Source organism: Chelonia mydas, chromosome 9, assembly GCF_015237465.2.
Source record: "Chelonia mydas isolate rCheMyd1 chromosome 9, rCheMyd1.pri.v2, whole genome shotgun sequence".
Lineage (NCBI taxonomy): Eukaryota > Metazoa > Chordata > Testudines > Cheloniidae > Chelonia > Chelonia mydas.
The window spans coordinates 63,133,771-63,153,609 of record NC_057855.1 but is presented as its reverse complement, the minus strand read 5'-3'; the positions used below and the strand labels follow the sequence as shown (position 1 = coordinate 63,153,609).

Here is a 19,839-nt window from a genome sequence, read left to right as displayed (position 1 = left end):
GGGCAGGGGAGGAACTAGCGCCACTTGCAAGCGCTCAGCAGGTGGCTGTTGAGGGGTCACGTGGTGCGTGATTCTCCTGCTGCTGCATGGCCCTCTTCTCATGTGGCTCAGCTTGAGCTGTGGTGCGTGCCCTGCTGCGAACCACGGTCTGTCGCCCCATCACCAGCACCCAGGAGTTCAAGGTATGTGTATCAGTATCTCCCAGTGCTGGGAATGGGGCTGCGTCCCTATCATGCATTCCTCCCCATCCCAACCCCCACCCCCCATCATTGCATCCCTCCCCTGTCCTATCCTATCCTGTCCCCCACACCTACCCATCCCAGCCCTGTACCCCTTACAGCACTCTCCCACCCATCCTCTCTACCTCCCAGAGCCGCTACCCCCATGTCCCTCACCCCTGCACTCCATTCACCACCATACACTGCTGCACTCCCATTATGGACCAATACATCCTTGTGCCCCCCACATCCTCATTCACCTGTAGCCTTCTGCCTCCCCACATACCCCTCCCACACCCTCCTCTCTCCTTCACTGCCCCCCCTCACCTCCACCCTGCTCTTCTCCTTGGCCTCTTTCCTTCCTCATCCTCTCTCCTCCACACATGCCCACATCTTTTGCCCTACAGCCCCACCCCCTTTTCGGCTGGCTGATTTAGGCAGCCCCTGGAAAAGCGTATGAAAAAGTGTGTCTGTAGGCAAGTGTGTGTGTGCATACATGCATGGCAAGTGTGTCTTTGTGTAGAGAGGTGTGTGTTTTGCTGCATCACCTGCATGTGTATATACCTGTGTGAATACAATTTGTAGCCTAACTCTTGGACTTTTGTTCCTCTTGCTGGCTTGCACACAAGAAAATAGATGTTATGAAATGAATAGACATTTTATGCCAAGTTTTTAAAAGAGAAGGGAACACTGAAAGAAACGTATTATTTCTTAAACAGTGGATGTTGACTAGGTAATTGCAGAAAAGCCAATGTATCATACATTTCTCCCCACCTTTGTCTACCTACATTATAAACTTTGTTGCAGGCTCTCTTTTTATGTGGATGTCCAGCACCTACCACCCTGGAAACCTGATCTTATTTGGGGTCTCTAGGTACTAAACAATAATTGTAATAATAAATAATGTGGAAGTATGTGTTAGTGCATGCTAGATATGTACACATGAATACACATGTATCTGCAGGTAGGTGTGAGAGTCTGTAGAAACTGCTTTATTTTTATAGGTATCTGGACAGGTGTACATTTCTGTGGCTGTGCTCTATGCATTTGTATCAGGCTGCAGGAGTGAGCCTTTAATGGACCCACTGTAGCTGTGATAATGTGTGGTCCTACTTCTACATGTACAATTACAATAACTTTAGTGAACAAAAACCATGGAGCTGGTTACGAAAAATGGGAAGAGGGAATGGTGAAAACCTTAGTGAAATTTCATTGACTGTTTTGCTGCCCCTTCTAGCATCATGTAACAAATAAAACCTGAACTTAGCAGGATCCATCTGTCAAAACAATAGCCATGCCTGTTTGGGCCTTGCAGTGAAAACCAGCACGTGCTTGAGGGTGGGGAAGAGCAAGCGCCGGCGGGGGGATGGAGGGAGCGGAGGGCGGGGGTCAGGAAGCAGGGCGTGGGCGGGTTTCTGCGATTAGAAAGCTGGTAGCCCTTGCTGGGGCAAGGGGCTTAGCTCAGGCGCCCCAGTCTGTCTGACCCAGCTCGCCGTGAGGAGAGCTCGTGGGGCTCGGGCCCAGGGGAACGCGGCGGGTTAGCAATGGGGGCACGGGCGAGCCCGGCTGCACTACAACAACCAGCAGCCCCTGGAGCCCGCCCCGCCCCTCCATTCGGGCCCCGCCGCACGGCGCTCCTGGGAGTTGCAGTCCAGGCCTTGAGCGGGCTGGGGCGGGGGAGCGAGAGGTGCGGGGGGCCGGAGCCATGCGGAGGTGAGAGGGGAGGGTTCCGGGTGGTGCGGGGGCAGGGGGTGTCTCGGATCTCGCAGCTGGGCGCTCGTGACTCCCCCGGGGGCGGCCAGGGCCTGGGCTGCTGCTGGGTTCGGCAGCTGGAGGGCTCCTGTGCCCTCCAATGGGGAGTGGGGGCAGAAAAGGGGTTGCTCTGTGGGAGGAAGTGGGAGTGGGGTGCTCTGGAGTGGGGCTTGGGGGGTGCTCTGGGGGAGGGAGGGGGAAGTCTGGGTGGGGCTGAGGGCTACAGAGTTGTGGGTGCTCTGGAAGGGAGGGAATGGGGAAAGGATGATGACTGGGGGTTGGGGATGCTCAGGTCGGGGGAAGATGAAAACTGGGGCGTTGAGGGTGCTCTGAAGGAGGGGTGGGGGAAGGATGGAGGGAGGAAAGAGGGTCGGGGGTGCTCTGGGAGTGGAAGGGAGGGGAGATGAGAGGGAGCACGGGGGAAGGATGGGGGCTAGTAGGGGGTGCTGGTAGTTGTAGAGTTGGGGTGTTCTGGTGGAAGGATGAGGGATAGGGGGTGCTGGGGGCTACAGAGTTGGGGTGCTCTGGGGAGGAAGGGAGGGGATGGGAAAGGATGATAATGGGGGTTGGGGATGCTCAGGTGGGGGGAAGATGAGAGTTGGGGTGCTCTGGAGGAAGAAGGGGGAGCTTGGGGGGGAAAGGAAGGATGGGGATTTGAGGTGCTTTGGGGGAGGAAAAGTGGGGGTTGAAGGCGCTCTGGGGGAATGATTTCCTTGTATGCAAGTTCCTGTGAGATTCCTTTAATGGAGACAGCCTGTACCTGAATTCCAGCATTGCTCGCTCTCGTGATTTTATTGTGAGTGCTACAATACTTAGTGTTTTTCTTAAAGTCCCAGTTCCTGGAATCAAGAGAGGGCAACAATATCTCAGCTTCCATTTAAAAAAAAAAAAAAAAGGTACTAGCTTTTGTGACTGCAGAGAAAAGCTTGAAAACACCAAGTGAGTTTGCCCTAAAGGATCTTAAACCTCAACAGAAATAAAAAGCCCAGTATTTATTATTTTAAAATAAAACTAATTATTTCAGTGCGTGGCCCAACTTATGATTTTTGAGGCTTTGGGTTGGCCACCTTGCAATCTTTCATGTTCCCATCACCTCCTGAAGTGAGTGAGGACAGCCTGTCCGCTCTGCAGTGAGAGGTCTGAGCAGTTTCCATTTGCTACCAAAGTTCAGTATCACTGATGCAATACCCGGCCTAAAAGCTTCTGTGTTAATTTCTACTCCAGTTAAACACAGGAAAGGATGGTGAAATGCGGGGAGTCTTTGGCAAAGGCAAAACCAAGTAGCGATTTTAAAAAAGAAAGTTCCAATTTAACACAGAGAGGGGTCAGACTAAGTTGGCACATCACACCAATAATTGATAATAAAACAAAATATCATAATGCAACCATTTAAATCCATGGTTTGCCCACGCTTTGAATGCTGCATGTAGTTCTGGTCGCCTCATCTCAAAAAAGGTCTATTAGAATTGGGAAAAGTCCAGAGAAGGGCAATACAAATGATTAGGGGTCTGGAACAGCTTTTCTATGAGGAGAAATTAAAAACGCTGGGGCTGTTCAGCTTAGAAAAGAGGCGACTAAGGGTAGATACGATGGAGGTCTATAAAATCATGACGGGTGTGGAGAAAGTGAACAGGGAAGTATTATTTACCCTTTCACATAACAAGAACTGTGTGGGTCACCCGATGAAATTAGTAGGCAGCAAGTTTAAAACAAACGTGAAGATGTACTTTCTTACCCAATGCACAGTCCATCTGTGGAATTCATTGCCAGGGGATGTTGTGAAGGCCAAAAGTATAACAGGGTTCAAAAAAGAATTAGATAAGTTCATGGAGGATAGGGCCATCAATGGCTATTAGCCAAGATGGTCAGGGATACAATCCCATGCTCTGGATGTCCCTAAACCTTTGACTGCCAGAAGCTGGGACTGGACAATGGGATAGATCAGTAGTTCTCAAACTGTGGGTCAGAACCCCATTTTAATGGGGTTGCCAGGGCCAGCATTAGACTTGCTGGCACCCAGAGCTGAATCCGAGCTCCACTCCCACCCAAGGTGGTGGGGCTTGGGCTGTGGCCCCCTCTCCCCCACCCAAGGTGGCAGGGCACGGGCTCGGGCTCCGGCACCCTCCTGGGGTCATGTAGTAATTTTGTTGTCAGAAGGGGGTCGCGGTGCAATGAAGTTTGAGAACCCTTGAGATAGATCAATTGAAATTGCCCTGTCCTGTTCATTCCCTCTGAAGCATCTAGCACCTGCCACTGTCAGAGACAGTATATTGGGCTTGATGGATCATTGTTCTGATCCAGTATGGCTGTTCTTATGTTATACCAGCACTTTCTAAGTTTTCATTTAAAAACAAAGTGAAGTTTCTAGCTGTGATTGTTGTGAAGAAACCTTCACCCAACACTGGGCTGTTTGCCCAAATGTTGCCCAGTGCATGGCTGTCTGCCTGAGTTTAGAGGCAGCCTGAAACAATTGCTCTAGGAGAGGTGTGGGCAGCTCCATTCATAACAATAAAATATTAAAGCCTGAGTCTTAATACGTGTTTAGACCTTTGTTAATCATTTCACTGTTCATAACTTTTGCAGAAACATCCTGTGTCTCTAAGATTGGAGGTTGGGCTTGAGAAGTGTATCAACTATTTCTTCCCTCCCCCTATTCTGACCTTGGTGTAGGCGCTGAGAGAAGGAAACAAAAAGCCACAGAACAGTAGATGCCAATGTCCTTTAAAGTTCTGTACGAAATAACAAGTGCAAGGCAATGTGCCATGGGTGGAGCAAGTTCTCCCTTAGAAAGGCAGATTGATAATCAAGTTTATAACTATATTCTAGAATGCTGCCAACTTTCTGCTTTCTTTGACGGTCTCTGATGGCTTTGTTTTTGATTTTGGGTTTTTTTTTTATTGCACTGAGTCATTTGAAGCTAGGCAGAATTAATTTTTTTAAATAGATCTTCCGTAAATAAAAATTACAGGATTGAATGTGAATAAAAAAAGTGTTCCTGGGATATTTTAAATTTTCCAAAAATCATCTGTGTGCCTTTCTAATTGACATCAGTGAGAATTCTGCCATGAAGTTTATTTTTAGTTCCATCTTGTGCTTTATAGCCCATCTGGACTGTCACATTGTCTTCCTAGTGTTCTTATAAAGGACTGAAAGACAGAATATCTGTAGAATTATAAATATGGTAGATTTGGGTGTGTGGCGGGAGTAAAGCACTCTCTGTAATTTACTGACTCCCTCTGTTGTGTTTCCATGCCCAGGGTCAACAGCAGCCTGTCTAGCGATGAGCTCCTCCTAGAGGATTTGGAGACAGAGGGAGAGAGGCAGCTGAAGAGCCTCCTTCACCATCAGCTTGATACTGCTGTCTCTATTGAACAGTAAGTATTGAACTAGCCAGCATTGTCCGGCAAAGCACAAGGCTAAAGGCTGCCCCTGCTGGCACTTTGGTGCCAGCGGACAGAGCTCATTCAGATTCTTGAGGGCAGCAGCACGGCAGCATTAATGCTGTAGCATGCAGGTGATGAGAAGATATTGGTGTAGGTGAATCATTGACAAATACATGGAGGCAGGTTGCATAAGCAGAGCTTCCTGTGCTGTGTCTCACTCAAGCTGTGAGCGCTGCAGCATGACTCTCAGTGAGCACTGGAGCACGGTTCTTTCTCCCAACAGTGTCATCGTGCAAACACACAGTGCAGTTAGATTTTTCAGCCACTAGGTGACACTGCACATAATAGAAATATACACTGCTTGATGCTCCCTTGCTTTATAAGCTTATAGTATCAGGTAAAAGAATGTGGAGTATGTCCAGGCTTCAGAAGCACAGCATCTCTGGTGCTCGTGCTAGGCTGGTGGTGGTGAGAGCATATCCAGGTTTATATAAAGGCCAGGATCTTACCCCCCACTTAACTTCTGAGCCCTAAGGACATCTCGCTGTGCTGTTGATTTGGGTTACAGGTGCGTGTCCAAGCGGCGATGCTTCGCCCCAGCCGCTCTTTACAAGCCCTTTGGAGAGGAGGCAGCAGGGACTCTGACCTTATCGCAGTTCCAGGCACTGCAGGAGAGTGAGCAAGAAACAGCCTCTCTTCGGGAACTGGGGCTCTCAGACTCAGAGATCCTGCTCTGGAAGAACCATGGTTCAGCAGATAAGGTGGGGAAGGAGCTTTACTAGCAACCGCAGGAACCTGGAATCCAGCATAGAGAGCCCTCTAGAACAAAATGGAGTCTGGAGTCCAAAGCTCTGCAGAGCGTATTAATACTAGCCAATAATAAATTGCAGATTTTAGGGCACCTCAAGCATTCTCCAAGGAATGGCTAACAGTACGTCTATCTTCCATAGAGCTGCATTCACAAATAGGTAGAGCCCTGTGCGGATACACAGTTTATATCCGCAGATATAAATCGGTAACTGCAGAGCTCTATTGGGAAGTGCAGTGACAAAAGCACAGCCTGGCAGGCTGCCGCTCCCAGGAGCCGGTGTCCTGTGCTGGCAGCTCCTCCAGCGTGGTTGTACCACTCCCAGCCCTGCCCACTGGAGCGGGCACCACACTCACCGGCAGCTGTCCCTGGTTGCACTAGTGCAGTGGGCGGTGCTAGGAGCGGTACAGCCAACCTGGAGGAGCTGCTGGCGCAGGGCACTGGCTCCTGGAAGCGATGGACCGCCAGGCTGCTGCTTTCACCACTTTGGTTCCGATTTATATCTGTGGATATAAATTGTGTATCTGTGCAGGGCTCTACAAATAGATCGGCAAACTGGAGCAGATGTTAGCCATTGCTCAGTTAAAGAGAGCCAGAAACAGTGGGGTATGTGGATACAAATAAATAAGGAGCAAAGTAAATGAAATCAGAACTATCAGTAAGATCAGATGAGAATGAGCTCTGTGTGCTTTTAACCCCTCTGGGTGGTGGGTTCCTAGCTTTGAAAATAATGATGTTTCTGCCCTTGTCTGGTGATAACAGTAGCTCTTGTTGCTAATCAGCGCCCCTCTAGTCTGAATTGGGTGGCTTTTCTCCTAAGCGATGCTGCTACTGTGTTTCAGGGCTCTGGGCTAGGGGCAGCCCCTGAAGCCATGCGGGAACGGCTGCGAGCCATCCAGGAGAAGATAACAGAGCGCCAGCGCATTTTGTCCCTGCCGCAGAGGTTTGCTGGCAGCAAACAGCTGAGCCGGCGGGAGATGGAGATTGAGAATGCGCTCTTCCAGGGGACGGACCGTCACTCCTTCCTGCGGGCACTCTACCACCAAGGTACACGGGCTCCCCAATGCCATCAGTGGCCCTGGCAGGGTGGGAGTAACTCACTGAGCACCTGGGTGTGCAGGAGCAAGTGTTCTGTGAACGTAGATCTGGGGTGCTTCTTTCTTGCCCTTTCTCCCTAAAGAAATCTTCTGGACTGTGCGATGGGCGGGGAGGAGCTATTTGCATTTTGTCCAGAGAATTTTGCATGAACAGGCCGTTTAAAGAAAGGACTCTCTAACATATGAGTCTGCACAGAGCCACTGTCAGAATGAACACGCCCGCACTGGCAGGCTGAATTCAGCGCTCTCTGACAGCTGTGCAACCCTGTTGGTTCACTGGGATGGCATGGGTGTAGCTGGAGACAGAGTTCAGCCTGTATGTATAATAGCAGCATGTAACCTGGTTCTCTTATTCATTATTTGTACTGCTGTAGTGCCTAGAGGGCCAACCAAAATCAGTGCCTATCGTGCTAGACAGAATGAATACACAAAGTAAGACTCTCCCTATCCTGAATTGCTATCAGGCTAAATATACAAGACAGACACAGGGTTGGACGGAAACTGAGCGGGGAAGTGACTTGGCCAAGGTCACCCAGCAGGGTCAGTGGCAGAGTCCGAACTAGAACCCAGGTGTCCTGATTCCCAGCCCAGGACCCTCTCCACTTCACTACACTGCCTCTCACCTGAGCATCAGTTTTCTCCTGCCCCTTTGTTGTATTCTTTCTTACAGTCTGAGCCTTAGGCAGTGATATCTAGCACTGCCCTAGGCGACTGCAGAAACGCATCATACACCAGATCATAGCGAGGGTCACATTTAAAGGGGTATTGCAAGCCTAACAATTAGGTTTTGTTTGTTAGAAAAACTGTTTAATGGAGGTGCTTTTCACGACTTATTTTTAAAAATGCCTTTTTGATTATTCAAGTAAGACATGCATCCGACGAAGCGGGTATTCACCCATGAAAGCTTATGCTCCAATACGTCTGTTAGTCTATAAGGTGCCACAGGACTCTTTGCCGCTTTTTTTGGTTGTTATTATTATTATTGTTGTTTGTTTGTTTGTATTATTGGAGTGATTAGGAGCCCTGGTCATTGACTAGGTCCCCATTGCACTAGGCGCTGTACAAACACAGTACAGAAAGATGGTCCTTGCTCCAAAGAGCTGACAATCTAATGACATTGATCCCCATTCCCACCTACAGCTGCAGCGTCCAGGAAGTGCAGCTGCCCAGGGACTAACCACTCTGGTGTTACACTGCACTCTGCTGGGACCCTAACACAGTAAAAAAAAGCACCCTATTTAATGCTACATGGATGAGGGGAAAGTTTCTTTTTTGCCCTTGCTTCCATTAAATAAACTAAGGCAGGTGTTATTGGTAACCCAGGCAAAGAAGCACCTTTAAATCCCTGATTTTTAACCTGACAGTGTCCCTGAAAGCTCAACAAAATGTGTTTGTTCAAAATAACATTTTTAAAAAGATGCATGGCAGGAAATAAGCTTCACTAGCTATAAGCACGGACCAGGTGGAGAAAGGTCTCTGTTAGCTGGAGCACAGGGGAACCAGTCAGTGTGCTGATCTCTGGAACATATTGAAATCAAGTGGCAGATTATCAAGTCCACAGGATAATTGAGTTGGGAATGAGAGCCATAGAAAACATTCTGGTAGAGTTGCTGTTCTTCCCGGAAACCTGTTCTAATCTGGAATACCATCAGTTACTGCTGGCAGCCTACATTTTGCCTTTCTGTAACCCCCAGTCTCCTGCCAGAGGCTGGACTGAGCTGCCCTATAGCAGAACTTTCTGTCTTTGGGGCCCAGGCTTTAGCCCTCCCCAGTAATCTATTCATTTACTTGTGGTGGTAGTCGGTTTTGTCATGTCACCATATTTCTTTACTGTGGATTAGATGAAGCTCAGAAGAGGATGGTGAATGAAAAGGACCCAATGGGTCATTTGGAGACCGTCTGTCAAGAGATGCTAAAAAAGCAATTGACCGGGGAATCCCAGTCTACAAAAAGTGATCCATGCTTGCCTTGCTTCCCCTCCCCAAGTGGACCTGTGGTTAAGGGTACCACGCAGCTTCTGGATCAGGGAGAGCAGACAGAAGAGTATGGAGGTCCCAGCCTCCCCGCGATTAAGGCAGCGGGAACTGTGGCCCAGCGACCCACCCTGGGGCCTGCAACTGTAAAGGAGCCCGTGGAGTTCATCCCAGAAGAGGAGATCCGCAAGAATCGTCTCTCGGAGGAGGAGATCAGGAGCATCTCCCGGTTTTCCTCCTACAAGCCGGGAGAGCCAAGCAAGGTATGGTAAACGTCAAGCTGAAGGTAATAAACTGGGTATGTTCCCACTTCCCAGTTATAATTGTACCATATAAGCTGGGTGCAAAACTGGTTGGAAAACCATTCCCAGAGCGTAATTATCAGTGGTTCACAGTCATGATGGAAGGGTGTATCGAGTGCAGTCCCGCAGGGATCAGTTCTGGGTCCAGTTCTGTTAAGTATCTTCATCAGTGATTTAGATAATGGCATAGAGAGTACACTTATAAAGTTTGCGGACGATACCAAGCCGGGAGGGGTTGCAAGTGCTTTGAAAGATAGGATTAAAATTCAAAATGATCTGGACAAACTGGAGAAATGGTCTGAAGTAAATAGGATGAAATTAAATAAGAACAAATGCAAAGTCCTCCACTTAAGAAGGAACAATCGGTTGCACATGTACAAAATGGGAAATGACTGCGTAGGAAGGAGTACTGCGGAAAGGGATCTCGGGGTCATAGTGGACCACAAGCTAAATATGAGTCAACAGTGTAACACTGTTGCAGAATAAGCGAATATTATTCTGGGATATATTAGCAAGAATGCTGTAAGCAAGACATGAGAAATAACTCTTCCACTCTACTCCGCACGGATTAGGCCTCAACTGGAGTATTGTGTCCAATTCTGGGTGCCACATTTCAGGAAAGATGTGGACAAATTGGAGAAAGTCCAGAGAAGAGCAACAAAAATGATGAAAGGTCTAGAAAACATGACCTATGAGGGAAGATTGAAAAAATTGGGTATGTTTAGTCTGGAAAAGAAAAGACTGAGAGGAGACATGTTAACCGTTTTCAAGTACATAAAAGGTTGTTACAAGGAGAAGAATTGTTCTTCTTAACCTCTGAGGATAGGACAAGAATCAGTGGGCTTAAATTGAGGCAAGGGAGCTTTAGGTTGTACATTAGGAAAATTGTCCTAACTGTAAGAGTGGTTAAGCACTGGAATAATTTGCCCAGGGAGGTTGTGGAATCTCCATCATTGGAGATTTTGAAGAGCAGGTTAGACAAACACCTGTCAGGAATGGTCTAGATAATACTTAGTCATGCCATGAGTGCAGGGGATTGGACTAGATGACTTCTCGAGGTTCCTTCCAGTCCTTTGATTCTATGCCCTAATGTGGAGTTCTGGGGATGCTGTTCTGGCATCTGTATTAGATTCATGGATTCCAAGGCCAGAAGGGGCTAGTGGGCAGAATCCTAATGGATAAAGATTCCTGCTTGCTAATGATAGAGCATCACCAAACGAGTGTGTGCAGTCACCTCCCAGCCAAAGGAGAAATAACCTCCTCTGCTGGGGGAATAAAGGGGGATCTTTGGAGTCAACAAAAGAGATTCCCTTGCTTAAATACTCATAGGATACCTAGCTGCGAGCCATGCTTCAAACCCAGCCCCAGATGGACTAAAGTGGGAGGAAGATCTCTGGCTCTGAGACCTAGACTAACACAGTGCTGCCTCCATAACTAGTCATGAGCAATCTGACTGCCTTCCCGCAATGCTATGTTTAAACCTTGTTTAACATGCAGCAAGAGCTCATGATATAAATAACTGGAGCCAACAGGAACCGGTGTAGATATAGCGTGATACAGCCTTAAAGAAGCCATAAGATGCCCTCCCATATATGGCTGTCTCTGTGCTCTAAACATACAACCACCAGTGTGGGGCAGGGGGAGGGCTGTAGGGGGATGAGAGGGGCAGGGCCAGGCATTTCCCATGTGGGGCAGGGGGAGGGCTGTAGGGGGATGAGAGGGACAAGGCCAGGCACTTCCCATGTGGAGCAGAAGGGGCTGTAGGGGGAATGAAAGGGGTGGGGCTAGCCCCTTGCTGTGTGGGGCAAGCAGGCTGTAGAGGGGTGAGAGTGGCAGGGCCAGCCTCCCACTGTGTGGGGTGGGGGAGCTGTAGGGGGAGTGCAAGGGTCAGGGCTAGCCCCTTCCGGTGTGTGGCAGAGGGGCTGTGGGAGTGAGATGGGAGTTAGCTGTATAGAGATGGCCCTTCTCACACAAGGCTGTGGTGACTCTTTCTCTCCCTCCTCCCCACATTGTTCTGGGGGCTGATTAGGTGCTGTATTTGAAGAACCTGAGCACTCGGGTGACAGTGAGGGAGCTGGTCTCTTTGTTTGCTCGGTTCCAGGAGAAGGATGGCACACCGATCCAGTTCCGTCTGCTGAGTGGCCGCATGAGGGGCCAGGCCTTCATCACCTTTCCCAGTGAGTTGCTCAGCTGCATCTCGCAGGCCTTTCCTGATGAGTGAAGGTGCAGTGTCAGCTCCACAGTGCACTGTGCTGGAAGGGCCACGCTCCCTGGGGTAAAAGGGGAATTTGGCCTCCGTGCTTATCTGACCTCAGCATCCCCACACTGCCCCAGTGACGAATTCCAGCCCTCCCATAGAATAAGAGGGGGATTCAGTGTCATATGTTCACTGAGTGCTGGCATTCCCCACACACTGCTCTACTGATGAGCTTATAACAGTGCACAAGAGCTAGAAATAGTCAGGAGAAGACCACATGGTCCTGAGGTCTGTGCTTGAACCCAGTGGGCTTGAGAGCAGAGCTGGTTGTAAGAGCAGTTATATGTGCCCTGTAACCTGAGCTCACTTTACTCTCCTGTTCCAGGTGTCGAGGTTGCACGGGAAGCAATGCTGCTGGTGAACGGCTATAGCCTGCTGGGGAAGACACTGGTGATAGAGTTTGGGAAAAGTAAGGTGCAGTCATCAAGTGTTGACTCTGCCTCCTACAGCTCATGTGCCACAGACCGTGCAGAGAAACCCACTACTAACTAGTGGACAAGTAATCTGTGGGGCATGTGTGGATCCTCATGGGTTGTGGTTACTCAGCTGTTGGAACCATCCTTTAATGCTCTGATTCTGAGCTCAACATTCAGGTATATAAGTCCCAGCTTGGGACAGGGGAGTCCTGGGAGCTAAGTTCCTTCAAGTGAGACGCAGAGGAAAGCTAGAGGCAGCCCCACTCAGCATGGGACAGAGGTGACTCTTGGGAAGACAGGAACAGAGGCAACCTCGCCCGGTGTAAGGCAGAAGGGATGCTGAGGTCAGTGGCTTGATAACAGACACTGGTTTGAAGGAGCCTGAGGATCTTAAATTGCTGTGTGTTTGAACACTCATACCATGCAGCATGTTCTAAGGGATGAGTCCTGTGCTGTATTCCATTGTGTATATAGTTTAAACAAATAGCTTTATGCTGTTTGTACAGGATGCCTGCTTTGTCACCACCTCCAGGGTAAGTGATAGCTGTTCCCTCCTGTTTATATCTGTATTTTGGTGTTGCCGTCTGAATGGCCTTTAAGGGAGGTGAATATGTAAATAAATGTGTTCAAGTTGTATTTTCCTAGTGCATGTCTCTGTTCCCCAGATGCTCTTGAGCCTTTTGCCCTCTCAGTATTGCAGGAAAGCTGCATCCATCCTCTCCTTTGCCCAGAGGAAATCTTTTTGGAGACTAGGAGCCTTCTGTGTAGGGCCTTTCCTTTAGGACCAGGTATATTGTGCTTTGCAGACTAACAGCAGATCTCACACCTTCCTCACAAGTTACTGTACTGGAGCAGACCAGCAATGGTCTGTCTGGTCTGGGAGCCTGTCTCTGACAGTGGATAGTGCTGGAGGGTTCAGAAGACAGACATAAATGCCCCTCCCCTTACTCCATAGCCACACTGTTACATCAATGTATTTGATTATACTGTGCTACATGACTGGGAAAACTTCTTGACCCCTCACTCTTGATCCACTAAAGCCCTGAAGCACAACGATTGGTAGCCTTTGTAATTTTTCCCAGCTAGTCTCACTGTAGATGCTGTTCTTGATATAAATGTTCAATTGCTTTCTGAGAATTATGCGGTTTTCTTCAGGAACAGCCTCCTCTGTCAGTAAATATGGCAGGTTATTGTAATGCTTCTTCCCCACCAACCCGACTGTCTCTGGAGAGAAGCATTTGAGAACCCCTTGCCCTCTGATTGATGGAACCAGATTTCATGGCTTTAACAGAGATGAGCTGTGCAACACCTGCCACACACCCAGAAGGGATGCAAATTCCCTATAACAGCTGGTTCCTTCCCCAAACGTCCAGCTATTAGCCCTGCTGTCTGTTGCTTTTTTCTCCCCTTGTCTAGTCTCCCCCTAGCCTGTCAGTTTGATTTTTTTCTGGCTATTGTCTCTTGTCAGCTCTCGGTGGCCTTTCATCGTGTGCCATGCGCAAAATCCAGGCTTGAGTTCAAATGTCAAATGGAGTGATGTGTAGTGTCCTACTTGTAATGCTGGGGGGGATGGCTTTAGAGCAAAACAAGCAGAATGCAGAAGTGTTACTACGTCCAGCCTTGAAGAATGCTCTACACACTACAACAGAGCTCTCTGGCTTTGGTTCTGACCACCTTTGCCCTTACAAACTCTGGAGGCCTAATTCTTCAAAACAGCAGCATGATAGGCACAACGTCTGAGAAGCTTTCTTGGACTCTTCGAACACCAGAGTTCCTTTGAGGCCCTGTCTGGTGACCTCAGCCTGCTTAGTTCACATTGCCACGGAATGTTTGTGCATCACAATGGGGATGGTTCCAAGCTCAACACTGGCTGGCATTTAAATTGAATTTCATAGGAAATGGAGAAGGTGGAATTTTCTTCCACTTTAAAAGAGAGTAGAAAACAGAGGGACATGCCAGAGGTAGGTCTAGATTATCCATTTTGTTTCCTTTCATGGGCGAGTCTTTTAATTCAGTTTACACCTTTCATGCCCACGCTTCCCTGAATATGTGCACACTTTAATGATCATACAGAACTGATAGTGGGACTGGGGGATAGGGTGAGAGCTCTAGCAACAGGGGCCAAAATCACCTTACCTAATACATTTGGACAAGTGGGCGGCAATAATTGTTACATGTATGCACTGAGTTTGGGTAGGGTAAGTTCAAAAATCAAGACAGACCAAAACCCACAATATAGTCCTTTTAAAAAAAAGCCCTAAACTCATGATTTTTTGGGTCTGACTCATGATTTTTGATCTCTTGAGAGTGGTAGTACAGGAGTAGGGTTAGGGGGTTACTGTATTTCAAATTCCCAAATAGAGAACACTGCTGAGGGGAAGGGGAGCTGGGGTAGGGCAGAGGCACTGCCTTCAGAGCTGGGTGCCCAACTAGCAGCTGCCACTTTCGGGGCAGTGCGTAAGTACCGCTGGCAAAATCACAGACCTTTACTCCTATTTCAGAAACCTTCTCTGATAGAGATTGGTTTCCTGACCTGAACATATGGGAATCCTAAAAAGAAAAGGAGTACTTGTGGCACCTTAGAGACTAACCAATTTATTTGAGCATACGCTTTCGTGAGCTAGAGCTCACTTCATCGGATGCATACTGTGGAAAGTGTAGCAGATCTTTTTATACGCACAAAGCATGAAAAAATACCTCCCCCCACCCCACTCTCCTGCTGGTAATATCTTATCTAAAGTGATCACTCTCCTTACAATGTGTATGATAATCAAGGTGGGCCATTTCCAGCACAAATCCAGGGTTTAACAAGAACGTTGGGGGGGGGGGGGGGGGGTTAGGAAAAAACAAGGGGAAATAGGTTACCTTGCATAATGACTTAGCTACTCCCAGTCTCTATTCAAGCCTATTTCCCCTTGTTTTTTCCTACCCCCGCCCCCCAGATGTTCTTGTTAAACCCTGGATTTGTGCTGGAAATGGTCCACCTTGATTATCATACACATTGTAAGGAGAGTGATCACTTTAGATAAGATATTACCAGCAGGAGAGTGGGGTGGGGGGAGGTATTTTTTCATGCTTTGTGCGTATAAAAAGATCTGCTACACTTCCCACAGTATGCATCCGATAAAGTGAGCTGTAGCTCACGAAAGCTTCTGCTCAAATAAATGGGTTAGTCTCTAAGGTGCCATAAGTACTCCTTTTCTTTTTGCGAATACAGACTAACACGGCTGTTACTCTGAAACATATGGGAATCCTAGTTACAGGAGAGCCAAAGTGGGGGCAGCTCTCGGAGACAGAAGGGCTGCTGCCCCAGACGGTGGGTATGCAAATAGGCCCAGGCCTTTAGGGAGCACCATGGGGGGGATCTCTCATTAGGCTAGGTGAGAAGGCCGCCATGTTGCCTTACGGACGTGGAAATGTCCATTCGAGGTCGCCATCTTTCTGTACGGAAGAGTGAAGGGGGAATCTGTATTGCTGTAGCGCAGGACGTGAAAACCTCCATGTTGCTGTACGGCTGCGGACACCTAGCAGGGGCCGCCATGTTGCTGTACGGCGCGGGACGGGATCTCCTGGCCGGGGGCCGCCATATTGCTGCGGTTGAGGGTGAAGGGGGCTCTCGGCTTTGCTGCAGTCCGAGCTGTCACTGCGCGGCTCCTCGCCTCCCGCTGGAGCCCGCGGCGCGGAGCGCTGGGCCGCCATGGCCCGGAGGCTGAACACGGAGCAGGGCATCCGCCTCAGCGCGGTAGGTGGGGGGTCCGGGTGCGGGGCGGCGGGGCCCGGCCTGCGGGAGTCCGGCCATGACCACCCCTCTCTGTCACTCTCCCCGCAGATGAGCCCGCGCTACCTGCAGAGCAACAGCACCAGCCACACGCGGCCCTTCAGCGCCATGGCCGAGCTGCTGGGTGAGGCCGGCTGCGCGGTGGAGATGCGCGGGGGAGGGGAGGTAGAGCACTGGGGAGGGTGTTCAGGGCACCGGTAGCTGTGCTGTGGGGGGCAGGGGGGTTGGAGGGCGCTGGGGAGGGTGTTCAGGGCGCCGGTAGCTGTGCTGTGGGGGGCAGGGGGGTTGGAGGGCGCTGGGGAGGGTGTTCAGGGCACCGGTAGCTGTGCTGTGGGGGGCAGGGGGGTTGGAGGGCGCTGGGGAGGGTGTTCAGGGCACCGGTAGCTGTGCTGTGGGGGGCAGGGGGGTTGGAGGGCGCTGGGGAGGGTGTTCAGGGCGCCGGTAGCTGTGCTGTGGGGGGCAGGGCAGGGGGGTGGGAGGGCGCTGGGGAGGGTGTTCAGGGCACCGGTAGCTGTGCTGTGGGGGGCAGGGGGGTTGGAGGGCGCTGGGGAGGGTGTTCAGGGCGCCGGTAGCTGTGCTGTGGGGGGCAGGACAGGGGGGTGGGAGGGCGCTGGGGAGGGTGTTCAGGGCGCCGGTAGCTGTGCTGTGGGGGGCAGGGCAGGGGGGTTGGAGGGCGCTGGGGAGGGTGTTCAGGGCACCGGTAGCTGTGCTGTGGTAGGGGCAGGGCGGGGGGGTTGGAGGGCGCTGGGGAGGGTGTTCAGGGCACCGGTAGCTGTGCTGTGGGGGGCAGGGGGGTTGGAGGGCGCTGGGGAGGGTGTTCAGGGCGCCGGTAGCTGTGCTGTGGGGGGCAGGGCAGGGCAGGGGGGTGGGAGGGCGCTGGGGAGGGTGTTCAGGGCGCCGGTAGCTGTGCTGTGGGGGGCAGGGCAGGGCAGGGGGGTGGGAGGGCGCTGGGGAGGGTGTTCAGGGCGCCGGTAGCTGTGCTGTGGGGGGCAGGGCAGGGGGGTGGGAGGGCGCTGGGGAGGGTGTTCAGGGCGCCGGTAGCTGTGCTGTGGGGGGCAGGGCAGGGGGGTTGGAGGGCGCTGGGGAGGGTGTTCAGGGCGCCGGTAGCTGTGCTGTGGGGGGCAGGGCAGGGGGGTTGGAGGGCGCTGGGGAGGGTGTTCAGGGCACCGGTTGCTGTGGGAGGGGCAGGGCAGGGGGGTGGGAGGGCGCTGGGGAGGGTGTTCAGGGCGCCGGTAGCTGTGCTGTGAGAGGCAGGGCAGGGGGGTGGGAGGGCGCTGGGGAGGGTGTTCAGGGCACCGGTAGCTGTGCTGTGGGGGGCAGGGCAGGGGGGTTGGAGGGCGCTGGGGAGGGTGTTCAGGGCACCGGTAGCTGTGCTGTGGGTGGGGCAGGGCGGGGGGGTTGGAGGGCTCTGGGGAGGGTGTTCAGGGCACTGGTAGCTGTGCTGTGGGAGAGGCAGGGCAGGGGGCTTGGAGGGTGCTGGGGAGGGTGTTAAGGGCACCGGTAGCTGCGCTGTGGTCGGGGTGGGGGGGGGCGTTGGAGGACTCTGTGGAGAATGTTCATGGCACTTGTACCAGTTCTATATACTATATTAGTGGTTCTCAAACTGGTTGAGCCCATTTTAATGGGTTCGCCAGGGCCAGTGTTAGACTCACTGTGGCCCAGGGCAGAAACACGAAGCCCGAGTTTTTAAGTGAGGAGAAACTTGGGGTATGGAGGACAAATCATATGTCTGAAAGTAGTATAGTAGTCTGGAACGGTTGAGAATCACTGTGCTAAGTCACTGTGCATGTGCTGGGTAGGGGCAGCTCTGCCAGTGAGTGGTGAAGCAGCCATCTGAGTTTCAGCTCTCTCCTCATTTAACAATGACTCAGTTCTTGACCCATATGTTTGAAGCTCTTATTGACCTGAATGTGACTGGTGCAGTGATGCCTGCCTGAGTCTGCAGACAGATGGCTTCTGTGTCTTGTCCAAGAACAGGAATGTAAAATTAAGAACACTGCTATATTTTGCTGTTGCTATTCGGAACCCTATGGACAGCAGTAAAGCTGCAGTTCCATGCTGCTTGAGAAAATTCTGAGCAAGCACTGAGGACAAGGAGTCACAAGCAGGCTAGCATAGGGTAGTGGAAACCGCTCTTGCGGCATCTGGGGATTGAACTTTACATGTCCTGGGCCTCAGGCAGGCATGATTCGATGGAAAGTTCCACAATTGGATGCAGAAGGATGAAATATTCAAGGACAGGCAACTTAAAAAAACCAAAATGTTGGCTGTATGAACCTGCTCAGAAATTTGGAATGTTAGAATAAATCCCAGGTGAGATGGAATAATGGCAGTCAAAGGGGCATGATCACTACTTATCCCATGATACGGTAAATATTGTCATCACTTTTGTGGTGTGTGTCTACTTATAGAATATAACACACATTACCATGGTTTTGCAATTATCATACATTCTTTGATTGCCTCCTCTGACCATCAGTCCATGTTCCTTCAGCACAATTTCCAACTGTACAAACTTCGGAGCAGCTACAAATAGCCAGTCATCTTAATTTTTTTTTAAGCAACCTGCTCGAGTGATTCTTGCTTTCACCTCACATGCAGCATTCCCGCCACCAGTTCTCTCAAATTCTACATGCCTGTTGCTCAAGATTGGCTGTGACCAGTCCTGCTTGGGCTTAAGGTCTGATATTTTTTGACCCTTCAGGATTACAAGAGAGCTTCCTCTTGGGACGCTTCCTTCTAGCCCTGGAAGGTCTCAAGGTACAATCTTAAAATCATGATCTTTTTATGTATAGAAAACACTTTTTAAAGAAATTCATATTGACTTCCTCTAAGCCCTATATAAGTGAACTGAAGGTAACCACGGTACCTGGGTTTACAATGCAAGGGTTCCAATAACATTTTTATTTCTAAATCATTTTCAGAACAGTTGTTCTGTAACGCATATAGCACATACAGAATACACAAGGATGGCATGTGGAGTTATAATTTTATTGACAATTGTTTGAGATGACTCGCATAATTTATTTGTGGTTTCAGAGTAACAGCCGTGTTAGTCTGTATTCGTAAAAAGAAAAGGAGTACTTGTGGCACCTTAGAGACTAACCAGTTTATTTGAGCATGAGCTTTCGTGAGCTACAGCTCACTTCATCATTATTTGTGGCTTCTTCATGTATAAAAAATACCCCACCCCCAACTCATTCTGTTTAAATCTTTTGTGTTATATGATAGTATTCCTGTATTTTCTGTATAATTTATATTTACACACCCTTCTGCAGATAAGAAGCTCTTTTCTTGTGATAAGCAGTTTTGGGGAATATGGGAGAGATTAATAAAACGGACTTTTCAGCTTGGAAAAGAGATGACTAAGTGGGGGATATTATAGAGGTCTAGAAAATCATGACTGGTGTGGAGAAAGTAAATAAGGAAGTGTTGTTTAGTCCTCATAACACAAGAACTAGGGGTCACCAAATGAAATTAATAGGCAGCAGGTTTAAAACAAATAAAAGGAAGTATTTCTTCACACAACACACAGTCAACCTGTGGAACTCCTTGCCAGAGGATGTTGTGAAGGCCAAGACTTTAACAGGGTTCAAAAAAGAACTAGATAAGTTCATGGAGGATAGGTCCATCTATGGCTATTAGCCTGTGTTTGCCAGAAGCTGGGAATGGGTGACGGGATGGATCACTTGATGATTCCCTGTGAAGTACCTGGCATTGGACGCTGTCGGAAGACAGGATACTGGGCTAGATGGAGCTTTGATCTGACCCAGTATGGCCTTTCTTGTGTTCTTATGGTACATCCTTTATCAGACATTTCCCTGTATTTGGGAGAAGGAAGGTTCAAGAATGCTT

The 19,839-nt window shown here is 49.9% G+C and overlaps 2 protein-coding genes across 2 annotated transcripts in view; both read left to right on the top strand.

Moving 5' to 3' along the window:
• Positions 1 to 1,641: 1,641 nt before the first annotated feature.
• On the top strand, positions 1,642 to 12,842 carry RBM41 (RNA binding motif protein 41). The gene is made up of 7 exons (XM_037909237.2): positions 1,642 to 1,931; positions 5,228 to 5,344; positions 5,922 to 6,114; positions 7,004 to 7,208; positions 9,100 to 9,494; positions 11,563 to 11,710; positions 12,116 to 12,842. The coding sequence occupies exons 1-7, from the start codon at positions 1,924 to 1,926 to the stop codon at positions 12,280 to 12,282; spliced, it is 1,233 nt and encodes a 410-aa protein (XP_037765165.1). The 5' UTR covers positions 1,642 to 1,923; the 3' UTR covers positions 12,283 to 12,842.
• A 2,907-nt stretch (positions 12,843 to 15,749) lies between these two features.
• MORC4 (MORC family CW-type zinc finger 4) overlaps positions 15,750 to 19,839 on the top strand; it is a 33,078-nt gene continuing 28,988 nt past the window's right edge. The window contains exons 1-2 of the mRNA XM_037908584.2: positions 15,750 to 15,948; positions 16,036 to 16,108. Of these exons, the coding sequence (XP_037764512.1) occupies positions 15,904 to 15,948; positions 16,036 to 16,108 (118 nt within the window). The 5' untranslated portion in view covers positions 15,750 to 15,903. The remainder of the gene's footprint in view (positions 15,949 to 16,035; positions 16,109 to 19,839) is intronic.

Bases quoted from the DNA above. Each gene is read 5' to 3' on its own strand.
- RBM41 (XM_037909237.2), top strand. The intron at 5,345-5,921 runs GTAAGTATTGAA...TTTGGGTTACAG, and splicing joins ACTGCTGTCTCTATTGAACA to GTGCGTGTCCAAGCGGCGAT. The intron at 7,209-9,099 runs GTACACGGGCTC...ACTGTGGATTAG, and splicing joins GCGGGCACTCTACCACCAAG to ATGAAGCTCAGAAGAGGATG.